Raw genomic sequence first — 21,731 nt, 5'->3', positions numbered from 1 at the left:
ATAGCAGTCGAAGCTTAGTATGGTGTAATTTGTGGCATGTTCCATATTTCATCTTTTTTTTTATAAGACGTAATTTGTCTTATTTGATAGTAGGTCATCACCCCCGCTCAATAATAGACTTGAGACACAAATTAGAACAAACACGTACAATCCACACTTCACGGCCTATAGATATGTGAAAGATGGTTCGAACAAACCGGAATATAGTCAAACATACAATATGAATAATTGTAAGTAACGACTTCTCAAGGCATTTTAACGCCAACGATTTGGCGAAGTTAACAGGCTGGTGATTTCTTCTTAAAGCGTGTGCTTACACAAAGGATTAAGGTGTCTGTCCACTACACTGTAACATACAAAAATCGTGCTATGGGTACAATAAAAACTCCTTATTCGCGCTTCCTTCATTCGCGTTTTCACTATACGCGGATTAAAAAAATACGACCCAATTCCTGTATTCACGGCTAAAGAATTCTTTTTTCGCGGATCTATTCCTTGCATCGGTACACAATATCCTTTGAAAGCCCGTCGTAAATTGGACTAAAAAAGTAAAATAGACCTTGCTACAACCAAATGAAGGAGTTATAAAAATTGCCAAGCGAGAAATAATTACAAAATTCTTTGAATCATTAATCTTAGCCTAGTGGAAATAATTAATCAAAATGGTCAAAAACATCAATTAAATAGTATTTTTTTCCTTTATTTTAACACCTAGGAACGTATTCCAGATCCCGAATTACATTCCATATTCACGATTTCTGTATTTGCGGTATATTCACGGAACACATACCCCGCGAATAAAAAGCTTTTTCCTGTATGAACTATGAACGAATCACGGAAAGAAAGGCGATACCAACTAGCATGACATGGTCACCAGAGTGTCATACGACATTATTATAGGCATCATGACAGATTGTAGATTACATTTCTCCAATATCGGTAGTCGGTACATCTAATATTTTAGCAATAAAATAAGCAGTAACAAAAAGGTACAAGGTTCGAGGTACTTTATATATTTCTAGTACTTTATATACATTTAATTTTAATATTGATATCAAAACTGGGTCATTTTTAGAATGCTTCCACCATGTGTTTTCTACCAAACTATTTTTTTTTATTCTTTAATATTCATTTACATCTTGTTCATTGGTGATGCTTTGTCCATGACACGAGATAGTGCCTCTTTTCAATTCAAATGTAGTTATGGGATGAAACAGTATAGTGGGCATACACCTTTATGTATCGAAAACAAGGAAAACGAAAGGACCATTTATGGGCTCTTAGTGTCAGTATTACAAAGACGTTGAAGTAACCCTCGGAATAAATTTGTATGGCGCATAACAAAAGGTTAAGCACACTTGGCAAGGCATGACGTCATCAAAATTTAATGGTTTATTAGAGCTCATTCCGTTTTAGCGAGCATTGATAAATGTTGAGGTGGCATTCAGTCAATTACGGTTTAAATAGCTTTTAGTACGCTTTATTTTGACATGTTAGCTCATAGGGACATTGTTTTTTATAGGAACACTAGCTGACCCAGCAAACGTTGTATGGCCAAAAAATTAATAAAAAAAATTTTTTTTGGGCTATAAAAAATAGATGTTGGCCGATTCTCAGACCCACCCGATATGCACAAAAAATTTCATACAAATCGGTTCAGCTGTTTCGGAGGAGTTTGGAAACAAACACTGTGAAACGAGAATTTTATATATTAGACTAGCTGACCCAGCAAACGTTGTATTGCCGATATTAAAATCGCGATACAAAAGTAACTGTTGATCGGAGATGGGTGAAAATTTGAAGTTGTATGTATTTTTTAATGCTGACTCATAATCAAATTTAAAAAAAATGTCAAAAAAAAATCGTGTGGCCAAAACCACCCTTAACATTTAGGGGGACGAAAAATAGATGTTGTCCGATTCTCAGACCTACCCAATATGCACTCAAAATTTCATGAGAATCGGTCAAGCCGTTTCGGAGGATTTCAATGTTTAACACCATGACACGAGAATTTTATATATCAGATTATTTATTTACTTGTAGAAGGTGGCTATTTGTCTAGTCCTGATGAGTCCTACTAATACCGCATCCTCAATTCTACAAACTATTGTGTTCGCCACTCATACTGTCACATTAAAATCTTTTTAATGTGATAGATTTAGATTTAGATTAGCTCGTCGTCATGCCCTACCGCCTTTACGAACCGCAGTAAAATCTTGACGCGAGTATTTCACCAGTGGGAGGTAAAACCGGCATCCTGTGTAAAGGCTTACGCGGGCTAGTTTATGTTTACCACACAACAGCGCCTATTTCTGCCGTGAAGCAGTAATGTGCAAGCATTATTGTGTTTCGGTCTAAAGGGCGCCGTAGCTAGTGAAAATTACTGTGCAAATGAGACGTCTTATGTCTCAAGGTTGCGAGCGCAATTGTACTGCCGCTCAGAATTTTTGGGTTTTTCAAGAGTCCTGAGTGGCACTGCACTGTAATGGGCAAGCAGTTACCATCAACTGAACGTCCCTTATTTTCATAAAAAAAATCCCCTGAATACAGTCTAATCAGGTGTCAGTCAGTGCAGTTTTCCAGGAACTTTCTTCCACTTACAGCCAAGCTGTGAAATTAGCTTCCTTGTGGCACTGTATTGTATCGGTTTTTTGGCAACGTAGGCACATAACTTAATGAGTAGGTGTTGAATAGACCTTTGGTTACAGAATAACAGAACCATATTAAACTTAATAAATTTTAACACTAGTGCTACATTTATTAACTGTTATAACTTATAACAGTACTTAACGAGGTAGGCACTGCCTATTTGCCTACATTGTATGCACGCCCCTGGGCGTATCAATTATTATCATTAGCTGAACGTCCCTGAGCTGCTCGTCTCGTCCGTTATTGTCACAAAAAAAATCATTCCAAGGACAAGACGAGCAGGACGTTCAGCTGATGGTAATTGATACGCCCTGCCCATTACAATGCAGTGCCGCTCAGGATTCTTGAAAAACCCCATGAAGGGAGAATGTCACGGGTGACCACTAGTTTATTTGTATAATCTGACACATTATGTCGCTGACTGTACATCGCCATATGGTTTTCATGGTTGTCGTCGAGTTATACTCACACGACCATAAAAGCTTTTACGTCGGATACTTGTTTCATGAACATAAGCCACGTTACTGTATTAGAACAGACATAAGCCTGTTTGTGGTGAAATATTATAAATCAAGTTTAAAAGGCTACTTGAGATTTGATATAATTTACGCGAGCATAGAAAATTGTTTGACTATTAATTTAAATGCAATAAAAGACGTTATATACCTAATAATGGAGATAAGATTAAGAATTGGTCTCCGCTGCGCTCCAACTAGACACCGCAGGCGTAGTCGCAAAGTGTCGCAACTAATACTACGCCCAAGAGGGCGTACGGCCAGTCTCGGACAATGTGTGACGTTGACGTGCCACATGTTCTGTTAAATTTAGCTAAAATTGAAATTAAAATACCGGGTTGCGTAGTAAACCTTCTAATAAATCTTAAATATTTCATTGAGGATGATTATTACCTATATGTTGAGAACACTGTGAAGTTGATGACTAACAGAGCTATTAAAGAAATAAGTTTATCGTCATCGACCGGATGTACTCGTAGATTTGGTCGAAGGCGGATGTAGTGCCATTTGCATGCGCGGCGTGGTCTTGGCGACAGTGCGCAGAAGGGATGACGACTGAATAATGAACTTAAGGGAAACGAAACTTATAATAATGATATCTACTAACGTATACATGCTAAGACAGTATAATAATAAATTCCTTGTATATAATATAGTTATGATCCCACTTGTAGGGCAATAATTTTTTTACTTTATTGTTATAGTGAACATTTGATCAAGAAATCATCGCATATTTTTTGTATTAATTAGTAATATGATAATAATAATATACACACTTATCTTATTACACAAATTATCGTGCCCCAAATTAGGCATATATAGCCTGTGTTATAGGTTGCAATGCTATTTACTACAATATACTTACTTAAACATACATAAAATACATATAAAAATTCATGACTCGGAAACAAACATCTATATTCATCATATAAATGCTTGCACTTACCGGGATTCAAACCCGAATAATGAAGAGGGTAAATTAAATGAGACCTGATATACTTACTATACAACACGTCTCTTTTTTTTGTGCTTTATCTTATTACTAGCTTATGCCCGCGACTCCGTCCGCGTAGATAAGGGCCTTTTACAAATAAGAAGCAAGTTTCGAATTGAAGATTATCTCATGTCCTATTCCAGTTCCGTGTCCAGTTTTCGCTCCCGTTCCCAACATATCATATGAATCTTATTTCGAGAATGATTGCTGGAAAACTAAACCTACTATTGGCATAGTTATAGATCATCGACGTGAATTTCAGTTTTTCACAAATCCCGCGGGAACCATAGATTTTTTCAGGATAAAAAGTAGCCTATGTCCTTTCCCAAGCTCTAGTCTATCGCTGTACCAAATTTCATCAAAATCAATTCAGTAGCTCCCACGTAAAAGCGTAACAAACGAACTTACATTCACATTAATAATATTAAGTTGGGATTTTTATTGGAAAGACTTACTCCAAATTTTTATTATTTGCCAGATGTTTATATCGTTATTATAACTACTTACATAATATATAAATAATTGATGGCATTATCATGAATTGCGTATTGTTCATAACGAATAACACATAAGTGCATACTTTATAAAGTAAAACTATCTATTAGTAAAACTGTTTAAAGCCCTGAAGACTCAAAAATATCAATACCAAAGATATATATTATATTCAAATTTTTAGATAAAACAAGACACTAGAACCACACTGTCGATGGATCGTTTGAGGTTTTAATGACATTTCTTGTTTTATTTTTGGGACATATTCAGATTATTGACAGTAGAACGTAGTAATTTATCTCTATCTAAAGATATACTATCTTCAGATAGAGATAAATTGGGAACCGCCGTATGTCAAAAATGAAATCTCGATACAATTTCTAATCTATATATGAGATTTCTATATATATATCACGATATCTCTGGAACCATAAAGCTTAGAGACTTGAAATATGGTCGGATTTTACGAAATTCCACCCGCAAGAGTTTTTTTTTAATTATGAACAGAACTACGTCTGTCGGGTAGCTGACCCATGTCATAACATACAAATAATGTACAATATTTACTCAAGCATGGCTTTTATGTATTTATGAAATAAAAATTATAGTATTATCCGAAAAATGGTCCGTAGGTACTTATAACATTATTAATCTTTAAACGGAAAGAAGATAATACAGTCAGTAAGAGTTTCCGCTTGGACAGTTTCCTTTGATAAGTTTGACGTTATTGATATAACATAAGGACGATTTTACCATAACATATTTTATACAATGCCGCGAGCTGGTGAGCTGATAATAATTATGAGTGAATGATTACTGTTATCAGTGTGATAATAGAGTTATTTTAGATATCTTATCAACGCATACGACAAAGGAAAGTTGAAGGCGTGTATTTCACAAATAAAATTTTATGACCGATGCGGGACTCGAACCCACGACCTCCGGCGTTCCGTGCCGGTGATCTAACCAACTGAGCCAACCGTTCGAGTAGCGTATCGATCCTGAGACCTGAGAGTTGAACAAAGCAAAACAAGATTTTATATCGAAATAGGATTTGCAATAACTTTTTGTACGTCAAAATCTACCATCTTTTAGAAAATATATGCGGCAGACCTAAACGACACGGGCACAAGAAACTGAGCGGGCTTCTTTTTTTATCAAATTTACGAATAAATGTATGTTATGTGTATTTTATCATTAAGAAAGTCATTTATGTTATAGTAACCTTAACCCATATAATCGTCTTTTAACAATTCTTTTGAATTTCGTATTGCATTTGTTTTGTTTATTTATTAGAATCACCATTGGTGTCAGACATAAATGTTGGTTTATGGCAATTACATACATAATTAATTCTTAATGATTTAAAGTTCTTCATTTTATCATTAGGCATAACTGAAGCATTTGATCAGCTTGTACAAATACTATGGTTGAATTATGTATCTAAGTTTCTTCAAGCTACCACATAAGTATGTTATGTTATGGTCATTATGGTATGTATGTCTAGGTGAGAAATCGTACTTATGTTAAATTTTCCTATCTCGAGATAGTCGTTAGGTCATATGTAGGGCGCGACTTGACCTCAAAAGCCTGACCGGTTACCATCTTTGGTAGCAACCGGTTCAATCCACATTCGTGTGTAAGTTGTTCACAGTTAAAATAACGTATCGACCTCCTGAGAGTTAGTACGCTGATTATCGCTGACTTTTCTCGAAATAAGCTGACACCGTCACATACGTGGATTTCTTGGTAAATCATTATTTATAATTGTAAATGATGAATTGGGCCAGTCATATCTCAGTTTTGCTTAGCTATTATTTATCAGCGTGTCTCCTCCCTCGCACTTCAGTGAAACGCGAGGTGACTCACTGCCGACAACTGTCATTTTAGATCTTAGAGTATTTAACCAGTTGAAGGCGGCATTCACGGACATATTCTTTTTTTAATTATTAGAAAAAAATACGAGACAAGCTAGACTTTTGCTGTATTGCAGTTCCCGCTCAGTATTCATGTAAATGAGATATTTAAGTCTTATTAGTCCATTATTTTTTAGTAACGCCGCCATTCAAACAGAAACACCAAAAATGCTTGCACATTACTGCTTTACGGCAGAGAAAGTCGCCATAGTATTCACTTAAACGACATTCTGTGCAAAGAAGTCTTCCGCTGGTAAAAATGATAAAGATTCCTTTGTATTAAAGACGAGGGCAAGGCTCATACTTATGAACATACAAGTCATATAGCATTGTTTATTATGGTTATTGAAGGTTGTTCCACAGCCGTACGATTTACAAAAACATTTTCGTCTCAGCTATTGTGAATCGAAATAAGCTGCCAGTTACAGTATTTGGTTTGCATTTATTACAAAAAAGCGCATATATTCGGAAATTGGTTACTTTTGGTTACGTTTCGATGCCAAGCTAAGACAATTCTAACATCAAAGGGCATTGAAGATGTTCAAGGACATTTCACTAATTAAATGTAGGAAGTAATAACAATTAGCTCAACATACTTTATAACGTGATAAAGGGAAACAAATGTAAGTATCGACTGCGCGCATTCGTGTCATTACCATCAAAACGACATACTAGTTATTAAAAAATAATCGAATTACGAATTCAAATTCAATCCATACAAAGAAAAAAATATGATAAGTAGAGATGGTATAAAAACGATTTAAATGGTAGGCCATGGCTGCACTATTCTCCAATATAAAAGAAACCACTTAATTATTACATATTATGAGTTACAATGAGTCAAAATTTGCCCGTTTGTCTTTTATTGTATAAAAGTTTATAATTTATTATTTCGAATTTAATTTTCAATGTGTTTGCCTATTGACAATGTTAGTAATTATTTATTTCAAGTTAAAAAAGTTGATCGTTTCATGAATCACGCGCATGGCGTCTCCCTTTGGTTAAATACTCATAGATTTAGGGCGACGATGGCTGACGTGGTGGCGTCGCCCGTCGACAACGCACTCGGCTGACGGCACACGGACCTTGGCTGAATCATTGAACGCCATACTATTATGCACATATTGATGGCACAGGTAACAGAATCGCTATTGTATGCTAGATGCTATTGTGCAGTCAAACTTTTGAGGTCCCCTTACCAATTGTTGGCGCCTTATTGTGTTATTGTTCGTGCTACAAATGCGTAGGCTTGAGTTACCTTTATGGAGTAAAATATATTTTAATTAAAACGCCAACAACTAAATCTGTAGCTATAATAATTAGGAAGTGCTTCAAATATTTTTCTATTTATATCAACCGACTTCTAAAAAGAGGGAGTTTCATTTTATTCGTGGGTAATTTTTAAGCAAAATAAAGGCAATAATATTATGATATGTTAGGTATTATAGCATAACACACGATGTTGTATATAAGTGTAGGTAGGTATATCAGGGAAATGGAAAAAAAATGAAGACCGCTGAGTTTGTTGCGCCCGTTCTTCTCAGGTCCGAGGCCTATCTTCTGGAATGGGTGGTTTTTGAAATTCAATAAGTCATTCTATATCCTATTTTGAATAAAAATATTTGAATTTTAAATAAAATTCAATGTCCTTTTGGACACTTGGGGACATTTGGGGTTGATAGGTCGTTTGTATAAAACAGTTTTTATGGAAATAATAAAAAATAGTAAATGAAGAAATATCTATTATGTTATAAACCTATTTATTGTCACGACTTGCATTTGTTATAAGGAAGGTGGTTTAAAGTTTCAATGTCTACCTGCATATAAACCTTTTTCATTATTTTCTACTTTATTACATTACGCAGCTAAAGACAATAAGATTGCTTGTAATATTTTATCATTTATATAACTTTTTATAGATTACGATTAATAAAATTTACCATTTAATGTAAATTCAGATTGACTTACGTTGCGCCATCTATTGACAGCCTTGTGCATCTTGACTGAAGAATCTACAGTCGCAACTCGAAAGTCAACACTTGACGTATGAATGTCAACGAACTGACAAGTGCCAGTGTCACTCATTTTAATTGATTGATTAGCTTCTTTTATTAATGTAATAATTTTTTAATCTTTTGGTTAATTGAAACGATTCCCCTGATATTATTAAAATAGTATTTATCAGTTTTCTCTTAATTATTCTTTAGGACCTAGGTTATAAATAGCGAGAATAGCCCTCTTCTGCAGCACAAAGATGGTATTAATATTGCCCCTTATCAATATATTATATTGTAAGTCCCATCAGCGTGATGTAGGTAGTAGATACCTGTACATAATAATGCTGATGTCAACTGGGGTGTTTGGCCCTGATTACCTGATAGAGCGTACACATATGCTCATAATTTTTTTAATCTTTTGGCCAATTGAAACGATTCCCCTAATATTATTAAAAATAGTATTTATCAGTTGTTAATTTATGAACTACGACGTCAACCTAACTTTTTCGAAATATTTTTACCTCATTTTCCTCATTTTGAACGGATGAATTATACGATAGCTTTTTAATTAATACGGATTAAAAGTAATTTGAATTTAGAATGTCAATGATGTTATATCAAGTTTGATTGATTTCCTGTAAGCAGAGACTACAATAGCTTTTTAATCCTTACAGATTAAAAGTGATTTGAATTTGGAATATCAATATTGTTATTTAAAGTTTCAACTATCAATCACCAAAGGGATTTGAATCCGAAGGTACTGAAGGACCCAATTTGAATCCCCCGCTCCACTCTGGTTTCAAATAGCACTAAAGTTTTAAAATAGTGATTTGCACCTTTGGGAAACAATCTACTTTTTTATTATCATATCTACAGGGACTACAGTAGCCTTTAATCCGAGGATTATAAGTTATTTGAATTTGGAATACTTATAGATATTATGTGTATTTTATTAAATATTACAAACGAAAATCTTTCGCCTCAAATTGAATACAAGAATATACGTTTATTTATTTACATACAATTAGGAACAATGAGACGTAACAGAAATAATTTGAGGTTAATATTTAAAAAATAATACTAAAGCTCTTCTGTGGATAAAAAAATACTCTCGCCTTTAATTGTTTGCTCTCTAGTTGAAGAATCTGCTATTTCTTTTGTTCTAGATAAAAAAGGTGCTTATACAATACTCTTTGTAGGATATAGAATATCTATCTTATTAAGGCTGTCTTACCAAGTCATATTCTATTTAATAAATATGACTTGGTAAGACAGACTGTAAATTTTCAGTTATTTTCAGAATCATCTATTTGTAACCAGCCAGTTTTAGGAGATAGGTTTTGAATTAGACGCTTTATATATACAATCTATAGAGTTATTTATTAAAATTAGGCACGGACTAGTAAAAAAATAAGGACTCCGTGTCACCTTACATAACAGTGTAGCACCAAAACAAGCCGATTAACGTGTAAATACATAGCCCCACGCACACACTTACACTAATACAGGTCGATAGGCGGCCATTAAGAGAATTGTCATCGTCCCAGATGACAGATCAGTTTGCGTCTCAATAAAATATTTTAAGATGCCGTCGTGCGTTGAGAAAACGTGTAAAAACGATACTATATAAGTATTTGTGGCCATATATGATTATATAAGAGAGAAAAAATTGTGTAACTAGTATTCCCGTAACCGCACGCACACTAGCATAACGGTGCTTCACTTGCTAATATCACGGCGCGGAATCCTTCTTATTTTACTCGTCCGTGGAACTAGGTTAGAATTTTTCAACCGTAATTTTCAACAGTAATGTTTTTATGTGTTACTCACACATAAAATCATTACTATTATTATATCTCGGTATCATTTAACAGTACATAACTTTTAAACCAACCATACATGAGTTTGCATAATACCAGTTTTCGGTTTTTTGGGAGTAGGTAAGTTGCGGAACGGTAGATTGTCCGTTTGATATAAAGCGGTATCTTTATGTGGGGTTAAAATAGTGACAGTATGATCTGATCCATCAGATATAAACGTTACCTATTCGACATATTATTATGTGACGTCAGCAGACAGTGGTCAGTTTCCAAACGGTACTTTTGATTGGTGATATTTGATGCATGGATCTGACGTCACAAGATGGCGTCCAATCATATCGTTCTACACTGTAATATGCCACGTTTCATGTGCGTGTAATTTATGCTACGCATGAATTATATAAAATTAATAATTATTAGGTAGAAAAAATAAATGTATACGACTTAATATTATTGAACATACATTTCCTGATTATCTGTTATCATTTTATTAGACACTGACAGTCTACCAAATGTCATACAATCATTTTCGTGCAACATAAACCTAACTGTTTGAATGATTTCCAAAGAAACTATCAGCAAAGTAGGTCATGAATAATTTTTTTTTGTTACACTCTCATATTTGTAGATAACATAAGAGTACATAAAATATAATCAAAATACATAAAACTACTTCTACTACTAGCTACTAAGTAATCGTAGACTAACTTACCTTTTCTAATTAATAAGCTCGTAACTCTACGTAGAGCCTCTCTGGGTGACTTTTGAAAGAATTTCGGCGTTAAGTTGGGTGGCAGCGTGAGTGGTTTGCGAGCACAGGAGCCTTCCCAGTTGATGGTGTGGTCTGCCGCCATCTTCGAGGAAGCTGTGATTCTGTCCAGATGCTCTATCGAAGCCGGCCTAAACATAAAAAAATAATAACGTCATCATACAATTCATCGACAAAAACTATTTTGGGTTATTTTAGACTTCCGCAATAGCACGGTAGCCAAGGGAACTATTTTACTAAGATTCCCTGGTCCGTCTGTCTTCGGACTGTTCTATAGCACTGTTATATCGGACTTTTTGGACATAAATTGCTAATGTAGGTATATACTTAGTCTGACCATAAATACTGTTACATTTAAAAATAAACAAAATATTACATTTGAATTTAGAATCTGATAATTATATATGATTGTTCATTGAGTTTTGTCATTTTGGCGCCAGTACATTGTACAATATTTCGCGATATTAAAATGGAGTGGGGTGATAAAGAGAACCGAATCGCTGTGATTGCATTACACAAAGTAGGTATGGAGCCAAAATCAATTTGTAAAAGTCTCCACACCGTTGGTATTAGTAAACTGTTTGTGTACCGGGCTATTAATAGGTAGAATGAGACTGAAACAGAGGTGCTGTTTGTAGCAGAAAAAAATATGGCCACGTAGTGTTAGTCAGAAAAAGGTGGTCAAAGCAGTAAGGGAAAAAATTCGAAGAAATCCTGTCCGAAAGCAAAAGATTTTATCTCGGGAGATGAAGATAGCACCTAGAACCATGTCACGTATTATTATTGTATATTATAATAGTATTGAAAAATCACTTGCAGCTGTAAGAGACGTACTGGTCATTTCTTAACTTATAATTTTAATAAGAATAGGGTGGTAAAAACGAAACAACTACTGAAGCGGTACGCAAAGGGAGGTCACAGAAAAAAATTGTATACGAATGAGATTTTTTTTACAATTTATGCTCTAAGGCAGCTTTTCAATTAGTCGACACAGTGCAACGTAGGCACTATCCGACTTCACTGATAGTTTGGTGGAGGTTTTACCTATGAAGGAGTTACTAAGCCATACTTTTGTGAATAAGGTATCAAAGTATCAGCACAAGTGTATCAAGATACCATTCTTGAGAAGGTAGTGAAGCCCCTTAACAACACTATGTTCAATAACCAAGAATGGTTCTTCTAGCAAGACTCTGCGCCGGGTCATAAAGCTCGGTCTACGCAGTCTTGGTTTGAAACGAACGTTTCGGACTTCATCTTCATCGATCTTAATCCGCTGGATTGTGATTTTTGGTCAGTCTTAGAGAGCACGGCTTGCTCTAAACGCCATGATAATTTGGAGTCCCTAAAACAATACGTAGAGTCCGAGTACGAATGCGTGCTTCTATTGATAACTGGCCTCAACGTTTAAAGGACTGTATTGCAGCCAATGGAGACCACTTCGAATAAGCTTTTTATATTTTAAATTGTTTTATATTTATATATTAAACTAACACACTGTAAAAGTAATAAGTGTTATTTGCAAGAAAGAAGAAAAAGTATTAGAATTTTTTTTGGAACTAAGTTCCTTACGGCAGGCTTGGAGGAGATAGGGATTTTGCTGCGGGATCGAACTGAAAGAAATGTGATAGTAAAACCGTAAGAAAAAGTCCTTGGAATAAAATCGTTAAATGAGACGTGCGCAGGCGCGACAGTCGTATACACAAGCGAGTAGTGTATAATACCTTTCTCTTGTAATTACATATTTCTATTTCTATGTAATTTTATGTTGTCAAACAAAAATAAAGAGACATATTTTGTTATTTTAATTGATAATTTGGATTACGATTTTTTATTATTTTACGTAATTTATTATTTCCTAAAATACTGAATTTCCTAAATACTTTCCTGTACTTAAATAAAAACTAATCTGCAAAATTTAAGAGAAAAATCAAGAAAACCTACATAAAATTGAACACGATTTTTTTTTACAAATTGTGTCGATTCTACATTAGCCGAAGGAACTTCGTTCCTACCTGGTGTCCCACGACACCACCACTTTTTTCTTTGTTTCAGTATTTATAGCAAGACTAGGTACAGTGCTGTGTGTTAGAGCCAGTTTGGCTTTGCCTTCCAAATGACCGCGGAATTGGCAATCGCTCGAGATTTCAAGACCCAGAATTCCGATACTAGGCGAGGCTTTAAAACATTGGTTCTGCTTAAAAATACAATATTATAGTAAATTGAGCTTTGTAGATAATTACCGGTGTCTCTGGCGAGGGTACCATCCCCTCGGAGGTCCTCCCAGTCGCAGCAGATCAGCTCCCGTGCAGACCCCAGAAGTACCCATAACAGATCCACGCCCGTATCCTCCCAATGTGACGCTGCTTCCTGTAACAACATCATTATTCTTAAATAAAATATTTTAAATGCATGCAAACATTGGCGTTGCGTAGAGTCGTCGCTTCATTGTGTGTCTTCTACCGCATTTATCACGGGGAGTGTTCCGAAGAGCTGTTTAACCTGATTCCTGCCTCGGAATTCCACCTTCGCACGACAAGCCACAAGTTAGGTTATCATCCTCACCATCTGGATGTGTGGCGGTCCTCCACAGTGCGGTATTCAAGGAGCTTTCTTCCAAGTACTACAAAGCTGTGGAATGAGCTTCCTTGTGCGGTGTTTCCGGGACGATACGACATGGGTACCTTCAAAAAAGCGCGTACACCTTCCTTAAAGGCCGGCAACGCTCCTGTGATTCCTCTGGTGTTGCAAGAGATTGTGGGCGGCGGTGATCACTTAACAACAGGTGACCCGTACGCTCGTTTGTCCTCCTATTCCATAAAAAAAAACAATAGGTACAAATTTGTCATACCTATGTCATATGGATTTAAGACTACCCTCGGGACTAGAGACGAGGGCATTGTACTATCTACAAAATTCAATCATGACCCACCTTAATGTCATTTTCCTACAGTCATAATCTCTTTATGTGGTCATAATAAACAAGTAGATCAAAATTAGCTTGAACTTATTTTTCCTATTAAGTAACTGCTATCATTTTAATATCATAGAAACTGACAAACCACAATTTGTCATACAATCTTTTTCGTGCAAATATAAATCTGTTTTTATAATTTTAAAATAATTATCAGCAAAGTGTGTCATGACTCAATTTGGTCGATGGTACAATAAGTGGGACATCTTACAATGTATTTATCGTAGTAGGCGTTACTTTGCGGAAATCCATAATTATTATACAAATGATTTGAGTTTTCTTTAGTGTTAATCTCGTGCCAGATTTTGGCGAGACAACACGTCCTGAGGATGCTTCGTGTAGGGGCGAAACACGTGTCGAATTGCTTAAAGACAAACATTGGCAGAATTAACACTAAAGAAAACTCAAATCATTTGTATCTTACAATGTGTCTCAATAAGGGTACAAAGAGGACGTAAATACTACGTAATACGAGGCTGGACTGCCTAAGTAAAAATTGAAATTTAATTTAGTATGAGACGTGCGGTCAATTGACATAAGTTTAAAATAGTAGTAATTAAGTACGGCGATTGACGACGAAGTATTATCTGGCTAAGTTTGAAAGCGAACAACTGCTTAAAAACGTAGAGGAGGTCATCTGTCAATATATCAATGACTGCACGTTTCATACAATCGAGTGAATCGCTTTTTAGAGAGTTTCGCTAGGCTGTAGGGGCAATATTAACTCAAGGGTTGACAATTATTTCAGTAAATACAGTCTACCTGTTCAAAATACGGTAATTCTCTGATTATATTGCTACATTTATTTTACACACATGGTATCAACACACAGATTGGTTGAACATGGAGGGAAGCTTCGAATCAAACATCATTTCAATTCCCTCAGGCGGACTTGCGACCAGCTAAAAATTATCTGTCGATTTTTACGAGGAGACGTTGATGCTCCAGATCTTCATGAGCAATTGTGTCGTATACGTGTCCCTAAATTCAATAATCTCCGCCCACGAAAAAATAAACTATTCGTGGTCCCGCTTTATCGCACCGTTGCCCGAGCCATGGCACCTATACCGCGTTCATTAGCATTTTTCAACGCGCTCTTGGACAATAATGCTCAATGGGACCCATTCAATGATGGGTGGTCTTCCCTAGTTTCTGAAATACTAAGGTACGCGGAGAGCATTGATATTGTATAATTAATTCAATTATTTTTTAATATTACTTTTTGTTGCAATTTTTCCTTTTAGTGTTTCGTCTAATTAGTGTAAGTGGCACTGCCGTGCTATTTGGACAATAAATAAAAAAACAAAAATAAAATTAAAATCATCGCGGTCATTGTACAATATAGTCTAGCAGTTATTTTTATTAAGCGTCTGCGTTTGGTGATTTGAGCAAGTTCTCCATGCCGTTTGTCACGCTGCAAGTGATGTACATATTTTTTTCCATGCAAGCTATTTTGGCAGTAATGTGTGAAAAAATAATTATAATATTTAAATATTTATCGTATCCTATAAAACAAACAAAGCTCAGAACTTAATAAATTTATAAATCTGAAAAGAAAATATATATCACGTAGTGATGCGGATACACGCTTTAACGTACATCCCCACTAGCTATATAATAAAAATATATATAAAAAATGCATGAGTAATATATTATGTAGATAAAATATATCCATAATGATACCCATCCTCACTACAATTGATGTATTTAATTTAGTTTTTGCTCTTGCAATAATAGCTTTTTGTAGTAATTCCTAAAAGATTCCTTTGAGTGCAAATTTCGAAGTGGTGGTGGCAGGTTATTCCAACACTTAGTGGCTGCGTAGCGAAAGCTACCGCGAAATGCGGATGTGTGGAAGATGGGTATATTTAAAGAGAGTGCGAAGCGCGGGTCTTATGTGGAATGTTAGCATCAATTCTCCATTTTAACTTTTTAAATAGGTAAATAGGGATTTCGTTCTTTATTATACCGAATAGTATAGTAGCAAAGTGCAATTTCATACGGCTCCCCATTTTTAATAATGACTCTCTATTCAAATAAGGAGTAACGTGGTCTCGCCGCGGGATGGAGAAATAATACCGTGCACAAGCGTTTTGAACACGTTGTATGAGACGTTTAGTACGCTCCAATAAGCGTAGACCTATGGCTGCATCCATATAATTAAATAAGGAAAGAATCAAAGATTCACAGAGGAATACACGTAGGTCTTTCTTTATTGAGTTTCTGATTCGGTATAGTACTTTCAGTCTATAAAAGCAACTACGAAAAATCTGAATTATATATTTTTCGAAACGTAAGTTTTCGTTTATGAGCAAGCCAAGATTTCGGGCCTCGGTTACCCTCTCTATTTGCTGACATGATCTACTCCACGTCCTACCTGTGGCATCTTTTAAATCGTCGCTCTACCTACGACTCGGTCTCCCTCTCTGTCTTTTTCCTTCTCTAGGATACCATTCTGTTACTTTTGGCCCATTTTTCTTGTTTGCCCCTTATTAGGTGTCCTGCCTCAGCTACAATATTCAATATCAAATACCTACCTTATCGGACTCGTTAATTCGGTTCGATTATGTCCAAAATTTTATGGAATCAGATTTTTTGATTTATCTCATTGCTTAAAATAAATTATCCTATCAGAACAGCTGATTAGGAGAAAAGCCTTAAGATTCTGACTCACAGACAAGCAATTAAAAAAATGTTTTTCAGGTTTAAGTGTTGTTAGAAGTCAGAACACTCATATGAATTTACCTATAGTTTGAACCGAGCTCATTGTGTTGTTCCTTGGCGGTCCCGTAGAGTTTCTTGGTGGAGTCCGAGGAACATCGCAACCGCGGGCAAATACTGGCGTTTCTGGAAGACTGGCAGAAGTCTGTAATTGTCCGCGGCCGCTCGATGGGTCGCGATTCTGACGCTGAAGAGTACGACGACGCGCCCCACTTGCTCCGGTGTCTGCAACAACAACAACAAAAATAAAACCCTTTATGTTAGAGAAGTATTTACACTTAAAAATTCTTATTTACAGAAAAAATTGTCGTTTTCGCTGAATTCTTATCGAGTCAGACGACGTCGACAACCTCATTCGTTTGCAAGAGTTAGGCACTTCCTCCAATCTTCTCCATTTTTCTTGAGAGTCTAAAAAATTTTTTCCCAGCAAGTTCTTTAATTTCTTCGTGTTCCAATCCTATAATATTGTCTTCCACTTTTTCTAGTTTTATAAGTAGGGTACCAATCCATAACTTGTTTGCTCCGTTTCTTTTTCCCTCTTATTGCGTTCCATCCATCTCCATCTGAGAATTGTCATACTTTGTGGTAACGTCCTCAATTTTTGTTTGTTCGCTTAGAGTTACCTTTTTAATTTATCTGTTTTCTTTTTGCTTCTTAGTAAGACTACTACAAAGATTCATTTTAATATTTTATTTTATGTAAGAGGATCACAAACCAGATTGTGGTCACCTGAAGTTAAGTGCTAGATGTCGTCCGCATTCTCCGGCAGCACCAGAAGAATCACAAGAGCATAGATGGTTGGTTGTACGTGTTTTTTGAAGCCATGCCGTTCTTGAAACACAGCATAAGAAAGTTTCTTCCATAGTTTGATAGAAGAAAGTGCCTTCAAATAATGGATGAACAATTTTATAATCTAAGAATAAGCAGACAAACTTTTGGTTAAAAATAATGTCCAATTTCCAAGTACTTTCTTGTAAGTTATTCTCAAGGTCTCTAAGTTCTAAGGATATTATTGTTTGAATTTTCAATAGTGCAATTATATATCTTCTCTGTCTAATTAGTGATGAGTCATTACCCTTACAAGAGTTTATAGGACCACAATTTTCTAATTATTAACAAAGATTTCTCATTAAACCAAGTTTCGAACCTGTCCTTCTGTAAACAATGGTCTTTTTCAGAGACATATTTAAAGACCATACCAGTAACCATAGAGTTATCTTCTTGAAGATAGACTCTTCGAGGGAAAAATCTTACTCTGATAAATTTTTCAATTGAACATAATGAGTACGTTCGTGGCGAACCTTTCTTGACAAAAGATATTAAGGTCAGTAAAGAAGAAACAGAAAGGGTATCTTCATTGGTCATTGGAATAAAATACGAAAACAATGAGTAATAAATAGCAGATGAAGGTCCTAAAATGAGTAGAACCTATCTATCGAAACTAATAGGCAAGCAGAATTTATAAAGGGTCCTATTTTCATGGCAGATGATCGTGGGTATGCCTGCAGGAATTCACTATTATTAGTTTTTTTTACCTGATGGTAAGTAATACGATGCAGTTTCGCTTAGTATTGTTGAAGAATCTGGAAAAAAATCTGAGCGGCATCGAAGATGCGCTTCGTGATGTTAGGGAGTCATAAGGCCAGTAATGTAACGGTAGTAACAGCGCTCTTCATCGAAACAAATGAGTGCTATCAAACTAGTTCTTCACGGCAGAAAACGTACCAATATGGAACCGACATCCTGTGCGAACTTGGTTGAAGATAATCTGATGTGATTTGAACTGAGACGTAGTAAGACAGCTCTATGCGCAAAAGAGGCTAATTTGATGGTACCAACGTCACCTATTATAATAATGAATTATCCGAAGCCACGCTGAACAAGATAAGTGATCACCACAGTCCACATTCTCTTGCAACACTAGTGGAATCACAGGAGTTACCGGACTTTTAGAAAAGTGTAAGCGAATTTTGAGGTTACCCATTTCGTGTCTAGAAATACCACACAAGGAAGCTAATTTCACAGCTTGGCTGTAAGTGGAAGAAAGTTGCTGGAAAACTGCACTGACTGACACCTGATTAGACTGTATTCAGGGGATTTTTTTTTATGAAAATAAGGGACGTTCAGTTGATGGTAACTGCTTGCCCATTACAGTGCAGTGCCACTCAGGACTCTTGAAAAACCCAAAAATTCTGAGCGGCACTACAATTGTGCTCGGCACCTTGAGACATAAGATGTTAAGTCTCATTTGCTCAGTAAATTCACTTTTTTTTTACTTTCAGACCAAAACACAGAAATGTTAACACATTACTGCTTCACGGCAGAAATTAGGCGCCATTGTGGTACCCATAATCTAGCCTACATCCTGTGCAAAGGAGCCACCAAGGAGCCATGCTAATTGAAAACGCTTATGGTTAATTGCAGAGTTGGTCAGATCCTGCCCCAAGCGAAGTTAACTGATATGAGGTACTGGTGTAAGTTTGGTGGACCAGGGCTAGTGTTATCCACCACAGCTTTCTATGATCTGGCGACAAGATTCCGGTAGATGTGTGTGGTCAACGATTGCCAATCGTGATGGTAAAGCTTACCCTAAACAAATAAGGCTGTTCAATAATCTAGCGCATTTCTGCTTCGGGACAACACATAGTTAAGTTTTTAAAATATGTATGTTAGATTATAAGGTATTTATTTTATGGGCCTTGCAGCCTAAAATAAATGATTTATTATTATTATATTATAATTAAAGAAACTACGATTGGAATATGTAGTCTCATACCAGGAACAGACATTAACTTATATTGCCTACTACTCGGTTAAGTCGAGTAAGTCTTTTGTGGGGCGATGTATATGCTTTTACAACAAGATCCCAGAAAATGTCTTAAAGATAACATAGATTGCGAATGGTGCGACCGCCCTCAAGCTTTTCAATAATACGTTTAATTGAACGACGTTAATTTATAACCATGTAACCATTTTTATGAAAAAAAAAGCCCGCTGTGTTTATTGCGCCCTTTCTTCTCAGATTTGAGGCATTCTTTTGGGAGGTAGTTTTTGACTTTTAATTTGTGATTTAATATCCTATTTTGAATAAAAATATTCGAATATGAATTTGAATCTCCAACAGATTCTCTAGTATCCGTAATAAGACAACCTTTTGCAATAAGTTCTTATCACAACAGTGATCCACATTTTCTTTATTCTATCCTGATTTAGTAATCTTATTATTAAACAAAATTCTCCGCCACGTCTGTCTGTCTGTTCGCGATAAACTCAAAAACTACTGCACCAATTTTTATGCTTTTTTCACCAATGGATAGTGTTAGTTCTCGAGTAGGTTAGTATATAATTTGTTTGTTGGACGTGTCGGAAAAAATAAGCCGTCAGGGAGCTTTCAACGAAAACGCTGTCTAAAGCCTTTGAAATATAACAAAATAATGTATGGTGGAATTTTTTGTTTGTTGAATGGTTGAATTTCATAGCTACAGAAAAGTCCGTGATGGCATAAATGTCTATCTCTTAAGGACCATACGATATCCATTTCGATACTTTAAAAAATGTACATGCTGTTACTTCATATTATAAATTCATTCAAAAATACGTTTTTATTTCATTTTTAGCTAATTAACTTTGATTATACATTTCCGATGGCTTTAGACTACATTTTCCCCCGAATTCTTACATTTTTTTTTCTATGGACAGAGCAGCGTCTAGTAAAAGGTAAAAATTTATTTTCTCAAAACTGATTCCATTACAATTCTTTTTGATGTCATTTCTAATATACTAGACACTATTACCGCTTCGGAAACAATAAATTTAGTTTTAAATTATTAAATTACCTGTTGTACCAAAGTGGTCTGCATTCCATTCGTGATTATAATAAACAAAGTTATTGGTTAGGTGATCCTTCAAATATATTAATATTTTAATCTAATTCAAGAAAACATTATAAAATGATGTCATTTTTTGTATCAATCAAACGGGCAAGTGGTTCATCTGATGGAAAGCAAAAACAGGCAAAATTTGAGATGGTAGAAAGACTTGGAGGTTGCTGCGTCGTATCGATTCGGAATATTAGTAGCCCGCAGATGATGAAATATTACAAAATGTTTTTAATTTATTACCTGTGGGTAGTGTCCTTCTATCTGTGGAGCCACTCTTGAAATTACTGCTCCTTCTGTTTTTGTTGTAACTGGCTTCCATAGACCTCGTCTTCAGACTATTGGTTGTATCTCTATGGGGAGGTACTGCAGGGGGCTCTGACGGCCTAAAAACAATAATCATATCAAAATACAATAAAACATAATAGAATGAGCTAATAAAAAAAAACAAGAAAATGTTAAAAATGATTTAGTAGAATATGGACATTAATTAAGTAATTGCTTTTTATGAACGAGGAGGGCAACACCAACAACCACTGCTGCTGTAAATTTTCCTGCAACACCAGAGGAATCGTAGAAGAGTTGCCAGCCTTTTAGAAAAGTGTGCACACTTTTTTTTAAGCTACCCATGTCGTATCGTCCCGAAAACACCATACATGAAAGATCAGTCCATAGTTTGGATGTACGTGGAAGAAAGTTCCTTGATTAAATGATTATGTTAAATTTAACGTTCAAAGACTATAAATCCAAACGATAATAATTAATTCGTTTGGATCAAATAGTGATGTGTTAAACAGGGGTGTTAATGTTATATACAATTTATTAATGGCCCGTGGGGCCCAGAGACGCGGAGCATGTACACAGTACTATCGCGCCTCAATAAGGCTACTGGAAACCCAAGCGCTGGCAGCTATTTCGGTCAACGGATCAGCTTTGCTATCCAACGCGGAAATGCTGCCAGTATTATTGGTACGCTTCCACGTAATGATAGTTTTAATTTTATATGGTC

The 21,731-nt window shown here is 35.6% G+C and overlaps 1 protein-coding gene across 1 annotated transcript in view; it reads right to left on the bottom strand.

Moving 5' to 3' along the window:
- The window catches only part of LOC126968893 (uncharacterized), a 269,048-nt gene that overhangs the window by 32,652 nt on the left and 214,665 nt on the right, over positions 1 to 21,731 (bottom strand). Inside the window, exons 9-12 of the mRNA XM_050814038.1 lie at positions 20,966 to 21,108; positions 16,869 to 17,069; positions 13,393 to 13,519; positions 11,096 to 11,283 (exon numbers count right to left, since the gene is read on the bottom strand). Of these exons, the coding sequence (XP_050669995.1) occupies positions 11,096 to 11,283; positions 13,393 to 13,519; positions 16,869 to 17,069; positions 20,966 to 21,108 (659 nt within the window). The remainder of the gene's footprint in view (positions 1 to 11,095; positions 11,284 to 13,392; positions 13,520 to 16,868; positions 17,070 to 20,965; positions 21,109 to 21,731) is intronic.

The sequence above is a fragment of the Leptidea sinapis genome, chromosome 17 (assembly GCF_905404315.1).
Source record: "Leptidea sinapis chromosome 17, ilLepSina1.1, whole genome shotgun sequence".
Lineage (NCBI taxonomy): Eukaryota > Metazoa > Arthropoda > Insecta > Lepidoptera > Pieridae > Leptidea > Leptidea sinapis.
The sequence above is the reverse complement of the archived record's forward strand: the minus strand, read 5'-3'. Positions and strand labels throughout refer to the sequence as shown.